Here is a 21,345-nt window from a genome sequence, read left to right on the forward strand (position 1 = left end):
AATAAATAAAATGTAATCAAAAGAAAACTCTTTTATGGCACAATCACTTTGGAAAGCAAGATTCACTGTATGACCCACAATCAAAAAGAACTAAAACCTAGGTGCACTTGAAAACCGGCAGAAGGTCTCAGCAGGTCTTATTCACAGCAGCCTAAAGGTGGGACTGCTCAATTCTCGTCAACTTTTAGACATATAGATGGACTAAGGGGTATTCGTGCAAAGGAGTGTCATTTGTCCTTGCTGTATAAAGAAATATTTTCTGCACTAGAAAGGATGAAGTAGATACATACTATGTAACATGGTGAACCCTGTGAATTCAAACAAGAAGAATTGTTCACAAAGGACACCACGATGCATGACTAATTTACATAAAATAAACACAACAGACAAACCTGAAGAGAGAAAGTAATGACTGCAGAGGTTGTAGGTAAGTAAGATAAGGCTAACGACAATCGTTAACTGCATCTAGAATTCCCCAGCAGACAAACCTCTGGACACTTCTGTGAGGGAATTTCTAGACTGAGTTACTTGAAGAGGGAAAATTCACCTAAGGGTAGGCAACACATGCCCCCAGATTGAATAGACAAGGAAAGAAGATGGGCAGTGGCACTCATCGCGATCTGCTTCCTGACTGGGGTTGTCATGTGACCACACTGAGGAACTGACAAGGGGCTAACTAGGGCTGGACTGACAGACAGCAACTGTGCTGGTTTGAATGAGGACGGCCCCATGGGCAGGCTTATATATTTGAAGGTTTGGTTTCCATTTGGTGGACTGTTTAGGAAGGATTAGGAGGTGTTTCCCCTGAAGGAACTCACCTGAGAGGTGATGTTCAGCGTAACGGTATCCAGACCTCCAGACAGCATGCCCTGAGTATCAGCCAGGGTTAGGGTGACACTGGCATCACCACCCACGCCTGATGAAGACATGACCAGGTTCTGGGTTGAAATGGCTGATGGCGACATTGGTGTTGTAGAAGGAAGATTCCCACTTGTAGGATTAAGTTCTAAAGAAGAAGCAAAACAAATAATCAGCAGAAAGCTGGGAAGTGCTCTCCTGGGACCTAGGAAGAGCAGCCTGAAAAGGAGACAGTGTGAAGCCACTGCAGCAATCCTCCAGTACCACAATAAGGAAATTACAAATCTCTGATGCAACAGTATGGCCGAGGCTTTCTTTGGTTTTTAAGTGCGTACAAAACAGCATACTCTGCTTCTTCTGCATAATACTGCAGGTGTGTCCAACCTTTTGACTCCTCAACACAACATTACCATCTATAAGGTTCATGCTTACAAACCATGCACTCAAATTATATAAAGGAAAAAAAAATCAGGTTGTGTAAATTCATAATTGGTCTACACTCAGTTATCCTGTGCCACATACAGCTTTGCAAGTTAGAAATGCTTGATAGAAAAAAAAAAACAGAAGAGGGAAGATACATCTCTGCCCTTTGTCACTGCTAGGACTCTAGAAAGAAAACTCAGCAAAGATGAGTCTAGGACCACAGAAGGAAGAAACCAGTCACAAAATTTAGTAGACAAATTTGACTCCATTGCTATTTCCTTATACTCACCATCCTAAAGAAAATGTTAAATCTAAACAAACAACAACAACAAAAATGATCAAAACTAAGCGACACTACTTATTACTACTAGACAGCCTGGAAGTCAAGCTCACCCTGCCTGCTGAGCAGAAGAACCAAGGGCCTCTCCCATCCACTGGTAAAATGCACATCACTTGCTAGTATAACACAAACAGAAAGTTCCAGCACAGCATAAGAAATCTAAAGAGAAAAATCTAAGTCCACTTCTTTAGGGAACAACTTCAGGTGGCGCCGCAGTTCATATTCAGCACAGATGAGGAAGCTTCACAGAGACAGAAGCCTGCCAAGAAGAGCCACACTGAGCACCGCTGAAAGGACACAAAGCTACACCAAGAAAGCAGAGATTTTTCTTAAGCTTACAACTGGAAGCAGCTATGAACAGCTCCTGGTTATTATCTATTAAAAAATCTCAAGAAGATACAAATGAAATTTAATAATTAAGTAAGACTCCGACTTATTTCTTACTTATTTTTTCTGAAACCACCGTTCCTCCAGGACACAACTCAACAAAGTCTTATTGACTTTGTGTTTATAATTTTAAAAAGTGACCTTTAAGAGGTATTAGATAAATCAGATGTGGTACAAAATGCCTATAATGCCAGTATACAGGACACCAAAGGAGGAAGGTCAAGAGCTCAAGGCCAATTGTGGCTACATAGCTAGCATGAAGCCAGCCTGGGCTACCTAAGATCCTGTTTCCAAATAAAAACAAAAAATAAAACAAACAAACAAAAACAAAAACCATATTCTATGAAGTCTCACTGGTCAACTGTAGAACTTCATTCTTCAGCAAATGGAGCCCAATTCAGGAAGTCTTTTCTGCACCTATTTCATGTCGGGTACCTGCCCTTGTTTTCTTCTAGTGGTTTCAGTGTTTCAGGATTCACGTTTAGGTCTCTGACCCATTTTGCTTACATTTTTTTTTTTTTTTCACAGAGTAACAGATACGTGTATAACTTTATTCTTCTGCATGTAGAAATCCAATTTTCTCAGCATCATTTCTTTTCTTCAGCATATATTTTTGGCATGTTTATCATATATTATATGGTTGAAGTTAAATGTACTCATGTTTGGGTCTTTAATTTTGTTTCACTGGTGTACACATCTGTTTTATGCTAGTATCTTAATGTTTTTATTACTATGGCTCTGCATTATATCTTTATAAAAAGCTTCCACACAGCTAAAGAAACAATCAGCTGAGTGAGGAAGAAGCCCACAGACTAGGAAAGCTTTACATCTGGCAGGGGATTAATATTCAGAATATATAAAGAACTTAAAAAAATGAGACAATAAAAATTAAAAAACTCATGGGCCTGGTACCTGAATAGAGTTCTCTTATATTTTTGGTTGTGAGCCTAGCCTTTAATGGCTGAGCCGTATCTCCAGCCCTTCAACAGAGTTCTCAAAGGAAAAAATCATGATTAAGAAATATCTAAAAAGATGTGCATTACTGATAGCAAATCAAAACAACTTTGAGATTTCATCTCACCCCAGTCAGAATGGCAAAGATCTTCAAAGCAATCAGTAACAAATGTTGGACAGAGAGTAGGGGAAAGGGACCCCTCACTCACTGTTGGTAGGACTACAAACTGGTACAAACACTCTGGAAATTAGTGTGGAGAATTCTCAAAAAGCTAAAAATCAACTAACTGTATATCCCAGCCTAACATTCCTCAGCATATACCCAAAAGACTCAGCATCCTACCTGAAAAGAACTTTGCAGGTAAATGGATGTAGCTACAAAAGATTATATTGAGTGAGGTATTCCAATCCCAGAGGAGCAAACATTGCATGTTCTCTTTCATTAGAAGGTCCTAGTTCTAAATCTTCAGATGTAAATCCATATTATGGAATAACTAGAGAAGCCAGGAAGGTAAAAAGGGACCACTGATAGGGTAGGGGGTAGAGAGAATAGAGAGGAGAATAGCAAGGGACAAGTTAACTGATCAAGGAAACAGGAAAAGAGGGCTCCTTGGGAAGGGGAAGGAGGTAAATACAGAAGAAGGCAGGAAGAGGATGAAGGGGAGAATGGGATACTAGTGCTCTGACCAGGGAAATGGGGTTACTCTTTCGGAATAGGGAGGGAGTTGAATACAGAAGGATAGAGAGAGTAGAATAACAATAAGCATGTTTGCAAAAGTCAGAAGAAATCATACTATCAACTCTTTACCTTAGAAAACGAAACCTATAAGACACATATTCTGTGTATAAATGTACATATGCAGTTTAAATGAACTTTTTTCATCTGGGCTGAAAATGTTCCCTTGGAGAGTCAAAGAACACCTAACAACCCCCCCCCCAATACCAGACATGAAAAGCCCTCTTACAAGTTGTTGGTCAAGGCTCTCCATGAGATTCCTAAAAGCTATTGCCCTCGGTTGGTCCCCCACCCCATGCTGTCAGAGGTTGCTGTAAGTCTCTATTGCTGAAGACACTATAGACTTCAGAAATGGGTTCCAGAGGTCCCTGAGCTGGAATGACTTATATGACTCCTCTCTGAAGCTCAGAAAACATTGTGGAAGGGTGTGCAGGAAGAAGAGGGAGGCAGAAAGATTTTAAGAGCCACAGAATCAGGGAATTCTCTAAGATTGGATCTACTAGTACCAGAAGGCACCAGGCGAGCTTCCAAAGGGTAAGCAACCAACAGCCCTTGCCAGCTCTAGTACCTACGTAACGACAAAAACTAGCATAGCACAGCAAGTCTAAGAGCGCAGTAGTGGCTCACATACCTCGGCAGTAACCAACAGCCCTCTAGACTCCCCTTAAGACTCACTCAACAAGAGGGAAACCATGTCTGGGACTGGAAACCTAGCCAACGACTCAATGCTAGAAAAGTCATCGATCTTGGAGGAGAACCAGCAACCATCACTTTAGTAAACCAGCATAACCCCAAACAATGATCTAAGCACTGGTCTAAGCACTTACACAGGTAAGTGTAGACCTCACTGCTAACAAGGAAACTTGTCTTCAGGCACAGGCCACGGAAAACCACAGCCAATCAAAATTCAGTTGTGAGGTCCAATCCCAGTGGACACAGCTACAAAATACTCCCACCACCAAGGCTTGGGGAACACTGCTTCCACAGTGGAGGTGTAAAGATTGTAAGGACTTGAGGATCAGGGAGTTTGCTGTGAGACTGCGTCTTTTTGTAATGTCAGAAGCTCCACCCATAAGGCCTCAGCCTCAGCAACATGACTGCCTAGACATGCACTCTACAAGGACAACAGCAGACAAAACTGAGATTAAAGTTCATGAAGCCTACACAAAGAAGTACAGGCAACTAAGGAATGCTGAGAGTAGGAGAAATAATCCTCAGGAAAAAGCAAACCAGTTAATTATCCAATCAGAAAGAGTCAGTCCTAAAAATGTACACACTGGTAACACTCTACAGAGTGCTCTAGTCACTAGGAATGTGTACACACATAGAAATATATATGCATACATGCATTCACAACCAATAATGAAAAAAGCATGGACTGGAAAAGGAGCAAGGAGGGGAGGGCTTAGAGGGAGGGAAGGGAAGGGGAAATGGTGCAATTATAATCTCAAAAAAAAAAAAAAAAAACCAAACATGTTAATAAAAGCAGGTACCGATTCCAATTTGTAGAGACAAGGTCTTGTCTTAAGATAGTGTAATAGAATTTTATGAAACTTCAGAATTAGTTTGAAAAATATACTAAGTTTTTTTTTTTCATGCAATTAATAAAAACAAAAGCATACAGATGGGTGGACAAAGCAACTCAGCTTGGCCTTGATCACTAGTATTCATATCATTTCTATGGCGTACCTACAAGCACAGGGAAATGTTTGCCTCTATTGTAAAAGTTGGAAAATTTGGGGTTTTTTTGTTCTTAAATCTAGAGGAAATTTTAAAAAAAGAAAGAAAAGCTAAAGATAAAAGATAAAAAAAAAAAAGCTAAATACCCTCATCCAGTACCAGCAAATAAAGAAATGACCTTTACTTTCACTAAAAAAATGAACTCTATTCACCAACAGAAGCTTAAAGTAAAAAGAGCACTAAAGTAAGAACAAAACAATGACCCTCCATTTAGTTAAACTCCTTAAAATGTCTTGATGAATTTGAAGTCTGTGACCCTGCACTTTGCTTCTGGAGGCTACCTGCATGACAATGGGAAATTTATTTGGTTTTGGGTTTGGGGTTTTGGTTTTGTTTATTTTGAGATAGGGTCTCTCTATGTAGTCCTGGCTATCTTGAAAGTCACTTTTTAGAGCAGGCTGGCTTTAAACTTACAGGATATCTTAGAGAAATATAACAATTTAGTGGAATTTCATGACTGAAAGAGTAATGAGTGAAAGGAAAATGTAAGTCAGCCCTGTGAGCTCATATACTACAATATATTCCAACGCTAGAGATGGAATTCTAAGGTTTAATTTATAAACTTTAATGTTTCCTCTTTGGTTTGAATCTTGCTTTACTCAGATTTTTCCTTGCTATTTCCTCTTCCTACTCCTGTCTTTTAGAATGAAAGTTTGTATTCTAACCTACCACTGTGCACTGCAAGTACACGACTGCTTGTTTTTAAACTTTTTCAAGGGTCCCACAACTATACTTCACCTTGAGTCTCAAAGGAGATTCTGTTTTTGAACTTGTGAGCAATAGTGAAACTACCGAAGGAATTATTGATTTCAGCTATAGGCAGAGTAAGTATGACATGTCAGGCAGAATGACTACTACTTCACTTACTTGGAGATTAGGTATGGATTAAAGGGATGCACTTATCAAAGTGGCAACAGGACTTATGAAAGCTAATACTGTCAACTTGAATGGACTGAGAAATATCTGTGACACTGGGTGTTTCCAGAGGGGGTTATATTACAATGACTCTAACCTATGCAATGACTTAATCCAATTAAACTATTTAAAAATAATTAGTCCACTGGACAGAGGTGGAACTATGAAAGATGGGGAGTCTGGTACAAGGAAGTAATTTTCTGGTGATATATAGCCTTGGTCACCTCCTGTCCTCTCTGATTCCTAGCTGTCATGCATTGAATACCTCTGCTCTACCACAACACAATATTCTAACTCATTCTAGAACCACAGAATCAGCTAACCCTGGATGAAACTTCTCAAAACCATGAGCTAAAATGAATCTTTCCTCCTACTTGTTAGGCAGTTTGTCATGGTGCCCAAATCAGACCAACTCGGAAACCTGCTGAGAGAACTTCCATGTAAACTATGCTAACTACTTTTTAATGTCGTCTTGACATTAGGGTCATACGGAAAGGAGGAAACTCAACTAAAGACTGACTCCATCAGACTGGCCAGTAGGGCACTGACTGATGTAGGAGAGCCTAGCCCACTGTGGGGAAGGACAATCCCTAGAGACATGTGCCTGCACTATAGTGAAGACATTATTAGCTCATTAGTTAGGGGCAAGACAGCAGGTAGCTCTCCTCCAAGGCCTCTGCTTCAGCTTCAGTTCCTGAGCTGACTTCCCTCTATGATGGGCTGTCACCCGGAAGCATAAGTCAAACTTTTCCACTGCCTAGCTTAGCTGTCTTCTGGGCAGTGTTTTCTCACAGCAGCAATAAACAAGTCAGACAAAAACATAGCATTTCACTGTGGATAGCCAGTGTAATCCTTGCTGAATCAACCTTGGGGTTGGGAGGGAGGGCACAGAGCCCCAAGGACCTACTCTCTGAGTCCCCCATACAAGGAGCACATCTTTGAACCATACAGAGTAGTAAAGATAGCAAATATGGTTAGACTTATAGAGATAAGCAAGAATACACTTGGTTTTTTTTTTAAATACACACATGCACACCCACACACACAAGCACACACATATACGAACATACACTGACTTTAAGAGAAAGATTACAGAGAAAAGCATGTTGCATGCTTTTAGTAATGCACAATGACACACACACACTCTCTCTCTCATTGACATTTAGAAGGTCACAGAGGAAAGTGTGCTGCTTGCCTTTAATACACATACACACACACACTGACATTTAGGTCACCGAGGAAAGGGTCCTGTCTTTAGTAATAGACAGTGAATGGTGACCATATTACCCATTACAGATTAAGCTATAACCTGAAAGTCTAGACTGTAGTCAACTGAATATATGAAGAAAATTGACTACAATGAACAAAACTGAATATACAAATTGAATATAATGAACAAAATTCCCCTAAATTGAAGGGAGGCAAGCAAAACAAAACACAATTTTCCATTTCAAATCAATAAGTAAAAGAATTAAGTTCTATGATACTGCTTTTTAGAACTTTAAAACCAAGCCGATGAGCAGGGCAGAACCAAGGAATCAGAGTGAACGACCAAGGCCCTTCCCCAAGCTCTGCTTTTGGAAACTCGCATCTGGCAATCCAGGCAAGGCTCTCAGCATTCTTTTGACCATGAGAGACACAGAAAGCAGGTGAGAGTTCCTCTTGAAATCCTGTGTAGCCATGCCTATGCCTTCAGCCAGAGTCTTCCTCAGGTCAGCAAAAGCCAACAGAGCTAATCAAAACTATAGCACAGACTTCCCAGAATCCACTTCAGCTCACCAACACACTTATCACCTGACAGTTGGTGTATATGTCAAGGATCAATAAGCAGAGGACTCTCCAACTGTCTATGTACTTTCAGGTTGGCTTGGTACCTGTTTTAGATAGTTTTATGTCAACTCGACACAACTAGAGTCATTTGAGAGGAGCAAGCCTCAATAGAGAAAATGCCTCAATAGGACCCAACTAATAGGCAAGCTTGTGGGGCACTTTTCTTAATTAAAGATTGATGTGGGGGCAGCCCATTGTGGGTGGTGCCATTCCTGGGCTGCTATCCTGGGTTCTAGAGGAAAGCAGGCTGAGCAAGGCATGGGGAGCAAGCCAGTAAGCAGCACCCCTCCATGGCCTCTGCTTCAGCTCCTGTCTTCAGGTTTCTGCCATTTAAGTTCTTTCCCTGACTTCCTTTGATAATGAACTATGGTGTGGAAGTGTAAGCCAAATAAACCCTTTCCTCACCAAGGTGCCAAATTTGATCATGGTGTTTCATCACAGCAATACTCTAAGACAGTACCCCACTGCTGAAGTTGGCTTATTCAACCACCTGCCTGTTCATCTGTTTAACAATCTGGATGTGAACTCACTGTTTTCTGTTCTCAAAACCTGGTTCAGCATTTTACCTCACATCTGGAACAACTTCACTATCAACCTACACTCATCTAATCCAGGTGACCAGGGTAGGCAGGACTATACACTGAAGTGCTGTCATAGAAATGGGCAAACCTTATGTATTTGTTGTTATTTTTAAAATTCTGAAATAGCTGGGCAGAGGTAGTGCACGACTTTAATCCCAACAGTCTGGAGCAGAGGCAGGTGGATCTCTGAGTTACAAACCAGCTTTGTCTACAGAGCAAGTTCTCAGCAGCTAGGGCTACACAGAGAAACCCTGTCTCAAAAACAAAAACAAACAAACAAAAAAGTTTCTGTGGAAAGAAAAAAGCAAAAACATGTTTACCTGTTTCTGACATAGTTCATCTCTATACCAAGCCTCCAGAGTACTACTAGAATTACAGGCATATGCCACAATGCCCAGACCTAAAAGGCAGTCTAATACCTTAATTAATTAACTAATTAATTAATTAAATGCTAGCTAGCTCTTTACCTACATATGTCTGTCATAGCTAAACCCCTCATGGCGTGCCTGCCTGGTCTGATACAACAACGCTCCATGAAGAGCCACTTACAGACTGCTCACTGGTGACAGGAACAAGCAAGCTTCCAGACTCAGGCAACACAGAGCATCCCTGTTCTGACAGCTTCCCACCAGCATCCTGCCACTGCTCACCAGCAGGCATGAATGCAGCATTAGCATGCTGCTGACATATTCCTATGAGAAACGTCTGCTATTGGTTCAAAACCTGCTTGGGCAGCTCTACTGCCTACTGTACCTAAATGTACAACACAATGAAAACATACTCAAGCTTTGATGAAAGCCATACAAGTGCTTTGGAAAACTTGAAAATGGCAAGATGGCTTGGAAACTCTGTTGTAATATTAGGAGTGAGTGAGATTAAGATCTAAGTGAGTATCAGAGGATGAAGATGCTATAGTGCAGTTCTGAACTGTGACCTACTCCCTACATACTCCAGACAAGATAGGAAGTGCAGCTAGGCATCATAAACATGAGCAGAGGCAAAACAAAGAGAGAGCACTGCTGTTATTGGCAGAGCAGGTCAGTTATTAACAGACCCCAGCAAGAATGCTCCGAATATTCCGGTGTCACGTCACGGATTCTTACTTGACAGGTCTTTTTATTAATAACTGGCTACAAACACCCAGTCACAGCCACCTGCTGTGTATGCACAAGTCCAGTTTGGGGAGGTGAAGGATGATCTTTATATTTTATACAGTGTTTTAGTTTTTGTCTCCAAATGCTAGGTCTTATAGACACCTATAAATCTGCACAACTTAAATAACACTTCTGTTCACAGTATATCGTACTATGCATGATACAAAGCAAGGAACAATTTGCAGATGGCATCAAGATGCATTCAACAAGTGGCACAGAAAGCTCTGAGTAACTGGCCAGAAACTGTCTGACACAACAAACCTTTCAAGTAAAATTAATATTTAATGTTATAAATGGCTACATTTTTACTATATCCATAAGCAACAGTGTTAAGAACATGGCCAATTAGAGAATAACAGGAAATTCAATAGCAAAGAACTTGATTTCTAAGGTAGAACAAGCATTCTGCATATGTTTTTTATAAAAGCTAGCACATATCCAACACTGAGAATACTAAAAAAAAAAAAAAGGTTAAAAAAAAACAGCTAAAATACCCTTTTATATTTCTAAAATTAAAATTCAATATGTATAATCAAAGAAGGGTTACTGAATCATTCAAAAGCCAGTATTAATGTGTGTTGTCCTGCAGCAGGTAAAACTTATAGCACGTCCTTCAAAAGTGTATCTATATACAGAAGGAAGACCCTCCTGAAAAACAAAACTTTTACTTTTTAATTTCCTGCTTTGTAACTTTCATTTCAGTTCCACTCTTAATTTTTGTGGAAATCCCATTGACACTTATAAAAACACAATCTTGGACTGCCCTTGTAGTTGCAATTCTTTCATATGTTCAAAAGAAAACTTGGACGCTTTCCTCCTTCATAGTAGATCCTCCCAGAAGTAAGTAGTGTTTCAGGTAAGAATGCTCTTGTTTTTAACTACAGGACTGTAAGGTGGTTGTGGTAACATCTGGCTGTCCAGCACGCACAACACCCTGCGGCTGGTTCCCTCGCAGTGCACTTACTGGAGGTGGTGCTTTGAACAAGAAATGGCTCCAGTAGGCTCGAGTGTTCCAGTACTTATTCCCCAGGAGACATGCTGTCTGAAAAGGCTGTAGAGCCTTTACAGGGAGCAGCCTTGCAGGAGAAAGCAGATCACTGGGGTAGGCTTTGAAGGTTTACAGCCTCACCTGCCTTGGTCCCAGTGTGCTATCACATCAACAACAAAAAGACTAATATGGGGCAGAGTGGTACATGCCTACACTCTCAGCACGGGGAGCAAAAGAAGGATCATCAGAGCTTCAACATCATTCCTGGCTACACAGTGATTGAGACAGACCTGGGCTACATGAAACCCTAGCTTTTTGGTTTGGTTTAAAGATTTGTTTACATGAAGGGATTGAAGAGTGCAGAGCAAGGAAATCACATGGACAAAGCATACTAGCCCCAGGCTACACAGGCCACAGCACACCATGAGAGTAAGCCCGCCCGAAGAACAGACAGGTACAGCAAGGAGGGAGTGACACCTTAAGCCAGTGACTAATGTTCGGGTAACTGGTTAATGTCATGTGCGCTTTACTGCTGACAGTATTTTCCACCTTTGGAAAATTTATCAAATTTTCAATGTTCTAACATATTTGAAACTTTCTACCAAAGCTTAGTAGTGTTCTAAGGATACAAGAACAGGTGACACCATGGAGGCGCTTTTACAATTTCTCACTGTGCACAGCTCTGGTGAGTGATGCTTCTTTAGTGTACAGAACAGGAACAAGAATCAGGAAGATACATGCTCTGCTCTTTGCTAAGCCAAAAATATATGGCAAAAGTAGCCAACTCTAAACTTGAACACACAATCAACTCTACAGAACTAGGAAGTGATGTAAGAAACCAACGGTGTTTTGTTCTGATACTAGATATCACTAGATCTGAACCTGCCACATAAATGAAATGCGATGTCTTTATGCAAAACTGAGTGCTGAAAAAGACACAAACAAGATGGCCTTACATCGGAATCCAGTCTCTACAGTGTGCATTTACTAACCAGAGATTGTTAGCGTAATCTCCTGTGGCGAGCCCGAGGACGAAGAGGCAGTGGGACCAGCGGCCTGTGCAAGAACCTGGCTGAGACTTGAGTTGTTGATGGTCAGGGTGATCTCGTGGGGGCCCGTCGAAGTAGACACGAGGCCTTGTGAGGTCATCACTTGAGTGAGGTCCTGGGTCCCTGTTCATCATCACAAAACAAATGACACTGAGATCTAACAGACACATTTCTCCTGGTTCATGTGAAAAGGACTTAATTAAAGGATTATTTTTAAAAGACAAAGACACAGGATAAATTATCAATCAGTTCTTATTACTTTATCTGAAAGGATAAAGCACCCTAGAGTTCACAAGGCCCTACCTCTGATTCCCCAGTGCACAAAAAGGGGGAAAAAAAAAAAAAGAAAGAGAAAGTGAGTGAGAAAGAAAGAGGAGGTAAGTGAAATGATGAAAGAAAAAGCCAGGTTGAGAAGCAAAATTCCATGAGCAATAAAATGAACTTATACTGAATGAACACCAATGAAACTAAGAAAACTTCCGAGTTTTTATTTTATTGGTAAGCTTTACAAAGACATGAAAAATGTCATTATACTGGCCTAAAACCAAATGTGTCTCCCATATCAATAACAAGAAACTACAGCTTCTACAGTAAAAGAGCAATGGGCTCTTACCACTGCTGCTGGTTGTCAGCACAGAGTCCTGTTCAGAGAGTGGGCCAATGGTCAGATTGGCAGACGTCACTGTGGGCTGTAAGGACAGGCCTGAGATGGGCTGGATGACAACACTGGCTGGGACCGTGCTGTCTGATGTCTGAAGAGAATTGTTCTGTGAGGCCGTGCCAGGCTCCCCTGTGACTGGCTGAGCAAGCAGGTTGCCCTGTTGTAGTGTTTGCTGCAAAATGCTCGGATCAATCTGTAAAGCAACAGATACTTGCAGTGAAACCTTTGTGCTTCCGTGTCATTTAGCCTGCATTAAAGCATAGGAAACCATGGTAGTCGCCATACCTGCAGTGTGATATTGTTGATGCTGGATGCATCAAGTCCAGAAATCTGAACATTTTGTCCAACCAAGTTAGCAGCCAGCTGTAACTGGATGCCTTCCAGGGTAGCCAGACTCCCATCAGTCAAAGACACTGTCAAGTCCCCACCAGCTGGTCAGAGAATGAGAAACGGAAGGACTTAATGCTGCAAATGCTTTAAATCTAAAAGAAACACACTAAAATAGATGACTGATTAGTCCACAGGTTAGTGTGACAGCAACCACTGCGTGGCAGCCTGGCTCTTGCATGGCCCACGTGAAGAGATGCAGAAGGAAAAACCATGGGATGTCAAATAGCTGCAAGAGCTGTGGCATTTGCTTTTAAGTACACAAATGCAACTGGTGTAAACCTAGTACTTTTTCAGCATCATGTGACCAAGGACAACAGGCCAGCCCCACTAGGTTACAGGTGAGTTCTACTAATCACCTAACACTAACTGGGAAACTCATTCAAAGTCCTCAAGTGATAAAGCAGATACAGGGGGAGAAGAAATGGGAACTCAACTTCCCCTACTGCCTTATTGGGAAAGGCTCAAAAGACTGCTGGCTGTGGGAGGGGATGAGAGGGACACATATTGGCTTCCTACCTGAAACGGAGGCGGGAAGGATGGCCTGACCCACCAGCCCCTGCTGAAGCACATTCTGATCAAACTGCCCTGTGAGAACGGGGTTGTTCATGATGAACACATTGGGGTCCGTGGAAGAGGAGTTGAGGAGGTTCACAGACTGGAGACTTTCTGATGAGCTTCGTGTCACAGGCTTCCTGGCCTTCTTGGTGTCTGATTTGTAATGAAACTGCATATGAGTCTTCCTCCGCCCTGAAGTACGGAAGCGCAGCTCACAGTGAGGGCACTTGAACGGCTTTGCCCCTGTGTGCAGGCGCATATGCACCTTCAGACTTCCTTTTGTGGAGAAGGCATTGCTGCAGACATGACAGCTGAACAGCTTCTGGCCTACAAGAACACCAGGAGGAATCAGCAGGAGGGAGTGGCGAGCTGGGCCACAGACACCCTCCAGCAGGCAGTATGGACAAACTGTGCTGGCTTATGGCCCTCTGTGCTTTAGGCTCTCAATGGATGCTAGGACAGCAGGTATCTGTCTACAATCTCAGGTTAATGTTCTCACACCCCTCTGAGGCTCTGTCCCCAGAAATCACCACATTCCACTTGGAAGACTGTGCACAGGGAACATCGTGATGCCACAGGCCCTGTGTCCAGTGTTATGTGCCTATTGCCTCCCGTCTGGAAGAACTCAGAATCAGACACCGCTTGCTTCCACGATGTTCAGGCAGACTCACAGAGGCTTTAGTAAATCCGTGATCCTATATTGCTCTGGGGTCTCCAAGGCGGAAAAACACCTCTTCTTCCCTAGGTAGTCTGAGCTGAACTCCCACCGCAACAGAGCCTGGAACTAGGCTGACCTCAAGGGCCGCACCAGGCACCTAGATTGTGGGCAGTGTTGGAGGGATGCTTTTGTCACGGTGTAAAGGTTGTCTTTGTATACTCAAATGCCAACTTCTCCACCAGCTGAGAACAGACCTAGCTTTGGCATTGTCAAGCATCACCTGTCTCAATGTTTTGGAAACACTTTCTCTACCACCTTTTGATGGATGAATAAAGAGCCCAGTGGCTGATAGCAAAGGACAGAGAAAATAGGCAGGACTTCCAGAGAGATAGAAACTCTGGGAAAGAAAGGCATGAAAAGATTCAACTACAAGACATGGAGCAAGTCGGGCATATGAGGAGGGGTTAACAAGCATGTAGCAGAACATACATAAAACATAGACCAGAAGAGCTAGACCATACATACAACACACATAAAACATAGACCAACAGCAAGCCAAGGCCTAAAGCTATTATAAATAAATATAAGTGTCTGTGTCATTATTCAGAGCTGAGGCGGAAAGTCCACAGTGTTACAGTGTATAGGACATGGGTCTCCCAAGCTAGGCCATCCACCCTCAGCAAGTTCACAGTACAACGTAAGAGATAGAGACACTGGGAACCTGATGAAGCAGCGAGACGACTACACATGACAATGTGAGCTAATCCATGTTTAGTTGCCAATAATAATCCATCAGGAAAGAATGAGAGCTTTACAGAAATGTCTGAAATTCCACCTGTAGTTATTTGTTCAATATCATGACCAAAAATTTGGGAATATGGCTAATGTGACGATGCTACCAAGTGGAGCCTATCAATGACAGCTATCGAGCACTATAGTGTTCCTATGTTCCAACATGCTACACACTCCTGGGTAGCTAGTCATGTCTTAGTAGACGGCTGTGCTGCCACTAGCCTCACGCCACACAAAAGGAGCTGCAGGACTCAAAGAACAAAGGTCTGTACTTTCTTCTTCATTTTTTTTTTTTTTTAATAAAACTGATTTTCAGATTCTCAAATCAGATGAAGAAAAAGGCTCAGGAAATAAGATACCATGTTCCACTTGATGAGATCTTTCTCCTCACATAAAAAGACAGTATAACCTGGTGACTGTCAACAGAATCAGAAATACCAGCAAACTGCCTCTCTCTGGCCCAAAGGAGACTAAACAAACCTTGTGAAAGAGGAGGAGTAAGCTGAGAAAGAGCATGTGTAATTTGTAACTCAGTTTTTGAGATTTTTACCTCTCCCCCTTTTAGAGCTAAACCATTTTCTTTATATTAGAAATAACAAAGCCTTTGTAGCTATTTCTTCACGGTTCCTGATTCTGAGTTCTCTACACTATTGAAGCATCTGTGTACAAAGTACGCAGACATCCCCAAGCAATCGCCAGGGTCACTCCTTACCTGTGTGAGTCTTCACGTGGCAGTCTAGTGTGGACTTAACAGTGAAGCTCTTCCCACACTCCTCACACTTATACGGCTTTTCTCCAGTGTGGATTCTAACATGCCTGTTAAAAAAGCATTTCTAATTAAGGGATTTTATTTTTTAACTACATGTACATTTACAAATAACTTCATCAATTTAAAATCATAAAAATAAAAAGCAGTCTGCTCCTATTTCTATTAGTCTGGCCAAAGGAAGCCCTGACACGTCACTGCGTAACACAAGTGTGCAAGCACACATGACGTGCTGTCAGAAGTCTATGGCTGTGCTGGTTACTGAGGCTCTCTACAAGCCTCACCTGCTGGCGGCAGTAGCTCCCAGAACTGAGCTTAGTGTCCTGACCGAAAACTGGAGGTCAGGTCTGCTTCCGACTTGCTTGCTGCTTCCGGCTTGCTTGCAGCTTCCCATTCTACATGGCCCCAGGGCTCCTCCACCTTCTCCAAGCTTAGGGTCTATGGTGGTTTGAATAGGAATGTGTGAATGCTAGGCCCAAAGGGCATGGCACCATTAGGAGGTGTGGCCTTGTTGAAGTAGGTGTGGTTTTGTTGGAGGAAGTGTGTCACTGTTGGGGCAGGCTTTGAGATCTCAGAAGCTCAAGCCTGTTCAGTTCCTGCTCCTTGCCAATCTTGATGTGGAACTCTTAGCTCCTTCTCCAGCACCACACTGCCATGCTTCTTGCCATGATAATGGTCTAAACCTCTAAAACTATAAGCCAGCCCCAATTAAATGTTGTCCTCTGTAAGAGTGCTGTGGTTATAGTGTTTCTTCATAGCAATAAAACTGGAACTAGGAGAAGGTCCCAGGCTCTGCAGTATGTTGCTACACTCTATCCTGCACATCAGCTGCTGGTCTGACACCTGGTGCTCTGCGCTCTCACTCTGACCACGAGCCCTCTGTAAGAAGAGATCTGCCAGTCTTCTAGACCTATATAGCCCAGCCAGCGCTCTGTGCTCCTCAATTAAGGTGGCTCATTTTCTGCTTCTATCACAACCACACAGAAAAATGCAGAGGCAACAGAGCTCTTCATGACTGTTCCACGTGACTTACTACCCAAATAATGAAGGCTCAGGCCCGCATGCTCCGCAGGTGACTTCCCACACTGGGGAAAAGCACCTGCACACATTCAGGTCTGTGGAAGCACTGGCGTCCGCACCTCACCAAGTCGCTGGGCTTCTTGAAACTCTTCGGACAGTATGTGCAGCAGTTGGCATGCTTGGGCTCAGCCTCCAGCTCTGCCTGCTTGTCCTTCATCTCACTGATGCGGTCCTTCTCTGCAGCTGACTGCACCAAGACCTTTTCAGATACCGTAGCACTCTCCTGGGGCTGGATTTTGGCCAGCTGGGCTGTCTCTTCCTCTGTGAAAGTAATGACCTCAGGACGAGGCTTTCTTGATGCACTTCTGTCAGAATTTTCTTCCTCTTCCTCTACACATGTATCTGTTAAAAGCATAGAAAAAAGGGCTGAATCAACACTGAATACTGAGTTTCAACAGAAGAAAAGACAAAGCATGAAAGAATGGAGTTAGTAACTTAATTAAGCCACATTTCAGACAGCAAACAGCTGCTTTCCCCACTGGGGTAACGGGAAGTTGCCTGATGAGGGAGAAGGAGACAAGCGAAAGCCACACCAAGGAGTCCCTCTGGTTGACAGTCAGCTTTTGACAGGCCAGCAGCAGTTCAGAACCATCCAAGCCCACACAGCCACTGGGACTCATGCACATCCACACTTGACTACGGCCCAATTGATTACTAGGTAAATGAAACCACGTGATCAAATACCAGATGCCAACTTACCAAAACAGAGAACCCTCAATTAGAAAGAATGACCACAGACAGGACACTCACACGCATACACACTCAGACTCAGACACACACACACACACACACACACACACACACACACACACACACACGAATTCTCTCATTATAAATTTCAGCTGCTTGAACAAGATCAAAAGGAAATGAAAATGTAAGAATAGTAGGCACTGGTGGTGCATGCTTTTAATCCCAGACTTGGGAGGCAAAGGCAGACAGATCTCTGAGTTAGGGGCCAGCCTGATCTATAGAGTAAGTTCCAGTACTGCCAAGAAACCCTGTCTCAAAAAAAAAAAAGGGTTCTCAACAACTGCAGAAATGACAGTAACAGAGCTGCCAATGGGACAGCAACGGTTCCCGGTCACATGGCTGTACCCTTCCAAACAGCAGAGCGAGGGTGTGTGCATGCGCGTGTGCGTGCGTAGCAAGGGACTCATGACTGAAACACTCAAATCCAACATAAAGGGGAACCTGGACTCCGTGGCACATGCCTGTTTTCCAGCACTCTGTTCGAGGCCAGCCTGGTCTACAAAGCAAGTCCAGGACAGCCAAGGCTACACAGAGAAACCCCATCTCAAAAAACAATAGGGGAGGGGATGGGATAGTAGGGAAGTGAATAGTGTTAATTCCAGTTAGTAAGTGTGAAAAACAACCAGATTGATGTTCTAGAACATAATGTGCAAAAAAAAAAAAAAAAAAAAAAGATGGGACAGACAGAAAGAAGGGAGGGATTGGGAGAGATCAGTCATGAAAGATGAAGCTAGGAAATTCAGTATCTACTCACAAAAGTTCTAGAAAAGGAAAATGGCACAAATAAAACTTTCATAATATATTTACAAGGTCTGAAACATTTAGGAGTTAGCTATAGATAGTGGCCCTCACACACACTGACAGTGAAAAATGGAGAGAACTGTATTGAAAATTTTCAGTAACCAACATATATAGAGATCAATATAAAACAAGTCATGAAACATAAAAAGACAATAAAATTAAGCAAAGTATATAGCAAAAATAGAAAATGGCTCAAGTAAGGCCAAACAGTGAAACATCCCAAGCATGAAGAAATAAAATCCTTATCACAAACAGAACAACCAGTGACTCTTCTCCTTTGGCTGAGAGATGCAAGGCAGGAAAACAGGACACAGCACCATGTATGTCTATAGATGTCAGTGCAGCATGACAAAGCGCCAAGAGCAGAAGCCAGCCCAAGCACTGACTCAGCACTGACTGCTAAGAAGGACTGTGATTGGCCTCAGGCGTTAATCACATTAGCTATGAGCGGACACTACCCAAGCTATACTAGCAAACTACTGAGGTGTAAAGTATGGCGTCTACTAGTCTTTACCCCACAGGAAGGAGAGCTGACTTGCTTGTCATGATTCATACAGCTCACAGCAGAGTGTGACCCTGGAGACAAAGGCCAACCAAGTCCTACCAAACACATCTACATCTGGAAGCCCAGAAGCCCAGGTCCTCAGAGCTGTCCACTACAGATGCTGACCAAATAACTGCTCTGCAACACCCAAGTTGAGGCTTTTGTAATTTGAAGCGGTCTAGGCAAACTGGAAAGCCTCACTTTTCAAACTGTGAGACAAAGCTACACTATTCCCATCTTAGTGTAGCACAGAGAGGTCCTGTGGCCTGGTGTGCAACCTCTGGGGTAGACAACTACAAGCAAATGGCAGACACACAGTTGAGAAGAAGGCAAAAGTTTTCCAGCAGATCTCATCCCTGAGAGGGCTGACCAAAAGCCCTATATGGCACAGACAGGACACTGAGCACTGCTGTTCAGTGACAGCACAGCTGCAACACAAGCAAAACTGATACACACACACACACACACACACACACACACACTTCATGGCTGTGTGAGAACTGCACTCATTAACATGACAGTGCTGGGTGCTAGTACCACCTGTGGAAACAACATGCACCAGCTTCCTTTGTGGGCTTTACTAAAAGGAAGCCATCCAGTAAACAGAAGAAGCATGAAAACAATAAACTCGGGGTGCCAGAGTTGGACAAATTAACTGTGTAATGCTGGGCAGAAAATGAGATTAGTCTCTCAAATCACACAGTGCCTCATGTGAATAAAATGAAATAGTGAAGTATGACACTGAATGTACCTCTGGCCAGGGGGAGATTCTCATAAGTGTGGCTCTATAATTTCAGGGAAAATAAGAAATTAGCTCTGCATTCATTTGCAGCACATCATAATAAACTACATGCAAGCATCTGATGAAGAATAAAACACAACCGCACATGTGCGCCCAGTGCAGATCTGCACTTTCTTATCAACAAGAATTACGACATACAGCACAGCATAAGCTGGGACATGAGCGCCACGAGGGCTGAGCACAGCTGCAACGGCACACGCTCAACTGGAAGCCAAGTTAGGGCCTGGACACTGGGAAAGCTGAACACTTTTTCACTGGGAGTCTCCGGACTTTTTCCCAAAATGCAAAGCGCTTGGAGGCTTACATAGTGTGTGTGTGTGTGTGTGTGTGTGTGTGTGTGTGTGTGTGTGTGTGCGCGCGCGCGCGCACGTGCGCATGTGTGTGTAAACTACAGTTATATTAATTCAGGGGCTTCTCAGATGCAGGTAAAAATACTTGCTGTACAGCCTGGCAGCCCATGTTCAATTTTCATGTGAAGGTTGAAGGAGAGAGCCTGTTCCACAAAGTTGTCCTCTGTCCTCCACACATGTGCCTTGGCGTATGCACTGACATGCACATATCATGCTACTAAGCTTAATTTGTAAGACTACAATATCCAAATCAATTTGTAATTTATAACTAAACTGACATTTGGCCATAAAAATTTCAATGCAAACCAGAAACTACCTCCTCCCTCTGCATCTGCAGCTGCAGAGGCTGCCGATGGGACAGCCTGGTGTCTCTTCATGTGCTTCCTACAGTGGATCGCAGTGCGGAAGCCCTCTTCACAGAACGGACACTTGTAAGGCTTCATGCTCATGTGCGTGGCCATGTGCCGTGTGAGGCTCCCGTTGGTGGTGAAAGACGCATTGCAGATGCTGCAGCTGAACGCTTTGACTCCTGTGTCAGACAAGAGCACATCAGAGAAAGCGTTATTCTCCAGCACCGGGACGGCATAGGCGCTCAAGGACAAGCAACTTCTAACAGTAGAGTATACCTAGCTTACAGTTCCTAAGACTTAGCCTGGATACCGCTGGAAACATAAGACACTGACAGCACATGTCTGATTATACTCTCTACTAAAATAAACAGCCCTGAGAAGAAGCTGCTCACAACAAACTGGACTGTGGTGTTCCCATCGTTGACATCCCAACTGTAAACTTGTTTGTAGATAGAACAACATATTCCTGTAGCTCTATCTTTGAGCCGCTCCAAAGCAAAAAGCTTGTTAGGTAGGACCCAGGAGGGAACTGTGGAACCTTCCTACAGCCTCATTTCTGATGGCGTTCAATGTGACAGTCCCTGACTGACAGAACAGTGCCTCAAAAGAAGCACCTAGCCTGACTGTGCCTTCCCTCAATAAGCTGTTTGCCCTGCCTCCTTCCTGCGTACCAGTAATCTCATAACTTTTCACCAGCCCTTACCGCCACTCCCTAATCACCAACAGACACACCCATAGGCTTTTGTACACCATCATTTTCAAATAAAGCCTTATACAGAATACATATTGATGTTAAACAGAATGCGTTCAACGCATAACTATAATTTAATCACAAACCATATATCTGGTAAAGATCCAATGGCCATGAATGGTCATGCTATATTTTTAAAA

The 21,345-nt window shown here is 43.0% G+C and overlaps 1 protein-coding gene across 1 annotated transcript in view; it reads right to left on the bottom strand.

Moving 5' to 3' along the window:
* Positions 1–21,345, bottom strand: part of Znf236 (zinc finger protein 236) — a 98,214-nt gene that overhangs the window by 18,116 nt on the left and 58,753 nt on the right. The window contains exons 19-26 of the mRNA XM_055598734.1: positions 20,421–20,633; positions 16,917–17,199; positions 15,724–15,827; positions 13,523–13,888; positions 12,902–13,047; positions 12,569–12,809; positions 11,899–12,078; positions 819–1,006 (exon numbers count right to left, since the gene is read on the bottom strand). Of these exons, the coding sequence (XP_055454709.1) occupies positions 819–1,006; positions 11,899–12,078; positions 12,569–12,809; positions 12,902–13,047; positions 13,523–13,888; positions 15,724–15,827; positions 16,917–17,199; positions 20,421–20,633 (1,721 nt within the window). The remainder of the gene's footprint in view (positions 1–818; positions 1,007–11,898; positions 12,079–12,568; positions 12,810–12,901; positions 13,048–13,522; positions 13,889–15,723; positions 15,828–16,916; positions 17,200–20,420; positions 20,634–21,345) is intronic.

The sequence above is a fragment of the Psammomys obesus genome, unplaced genomic scaffold, assembly GCF_907164565.1.
Source record: "Psammomys obesus unplaced genomic scaffold, mPsaObe1.curated_primary_1811, whole genome shotgun sequence".
NCBI classification, from domain to species: domain Eukaryota; kingdom Metazoa; phylum Chordata; class Mammalia; order Rodentia; family Muridae; genus Psammomys; species Psammomys obesus.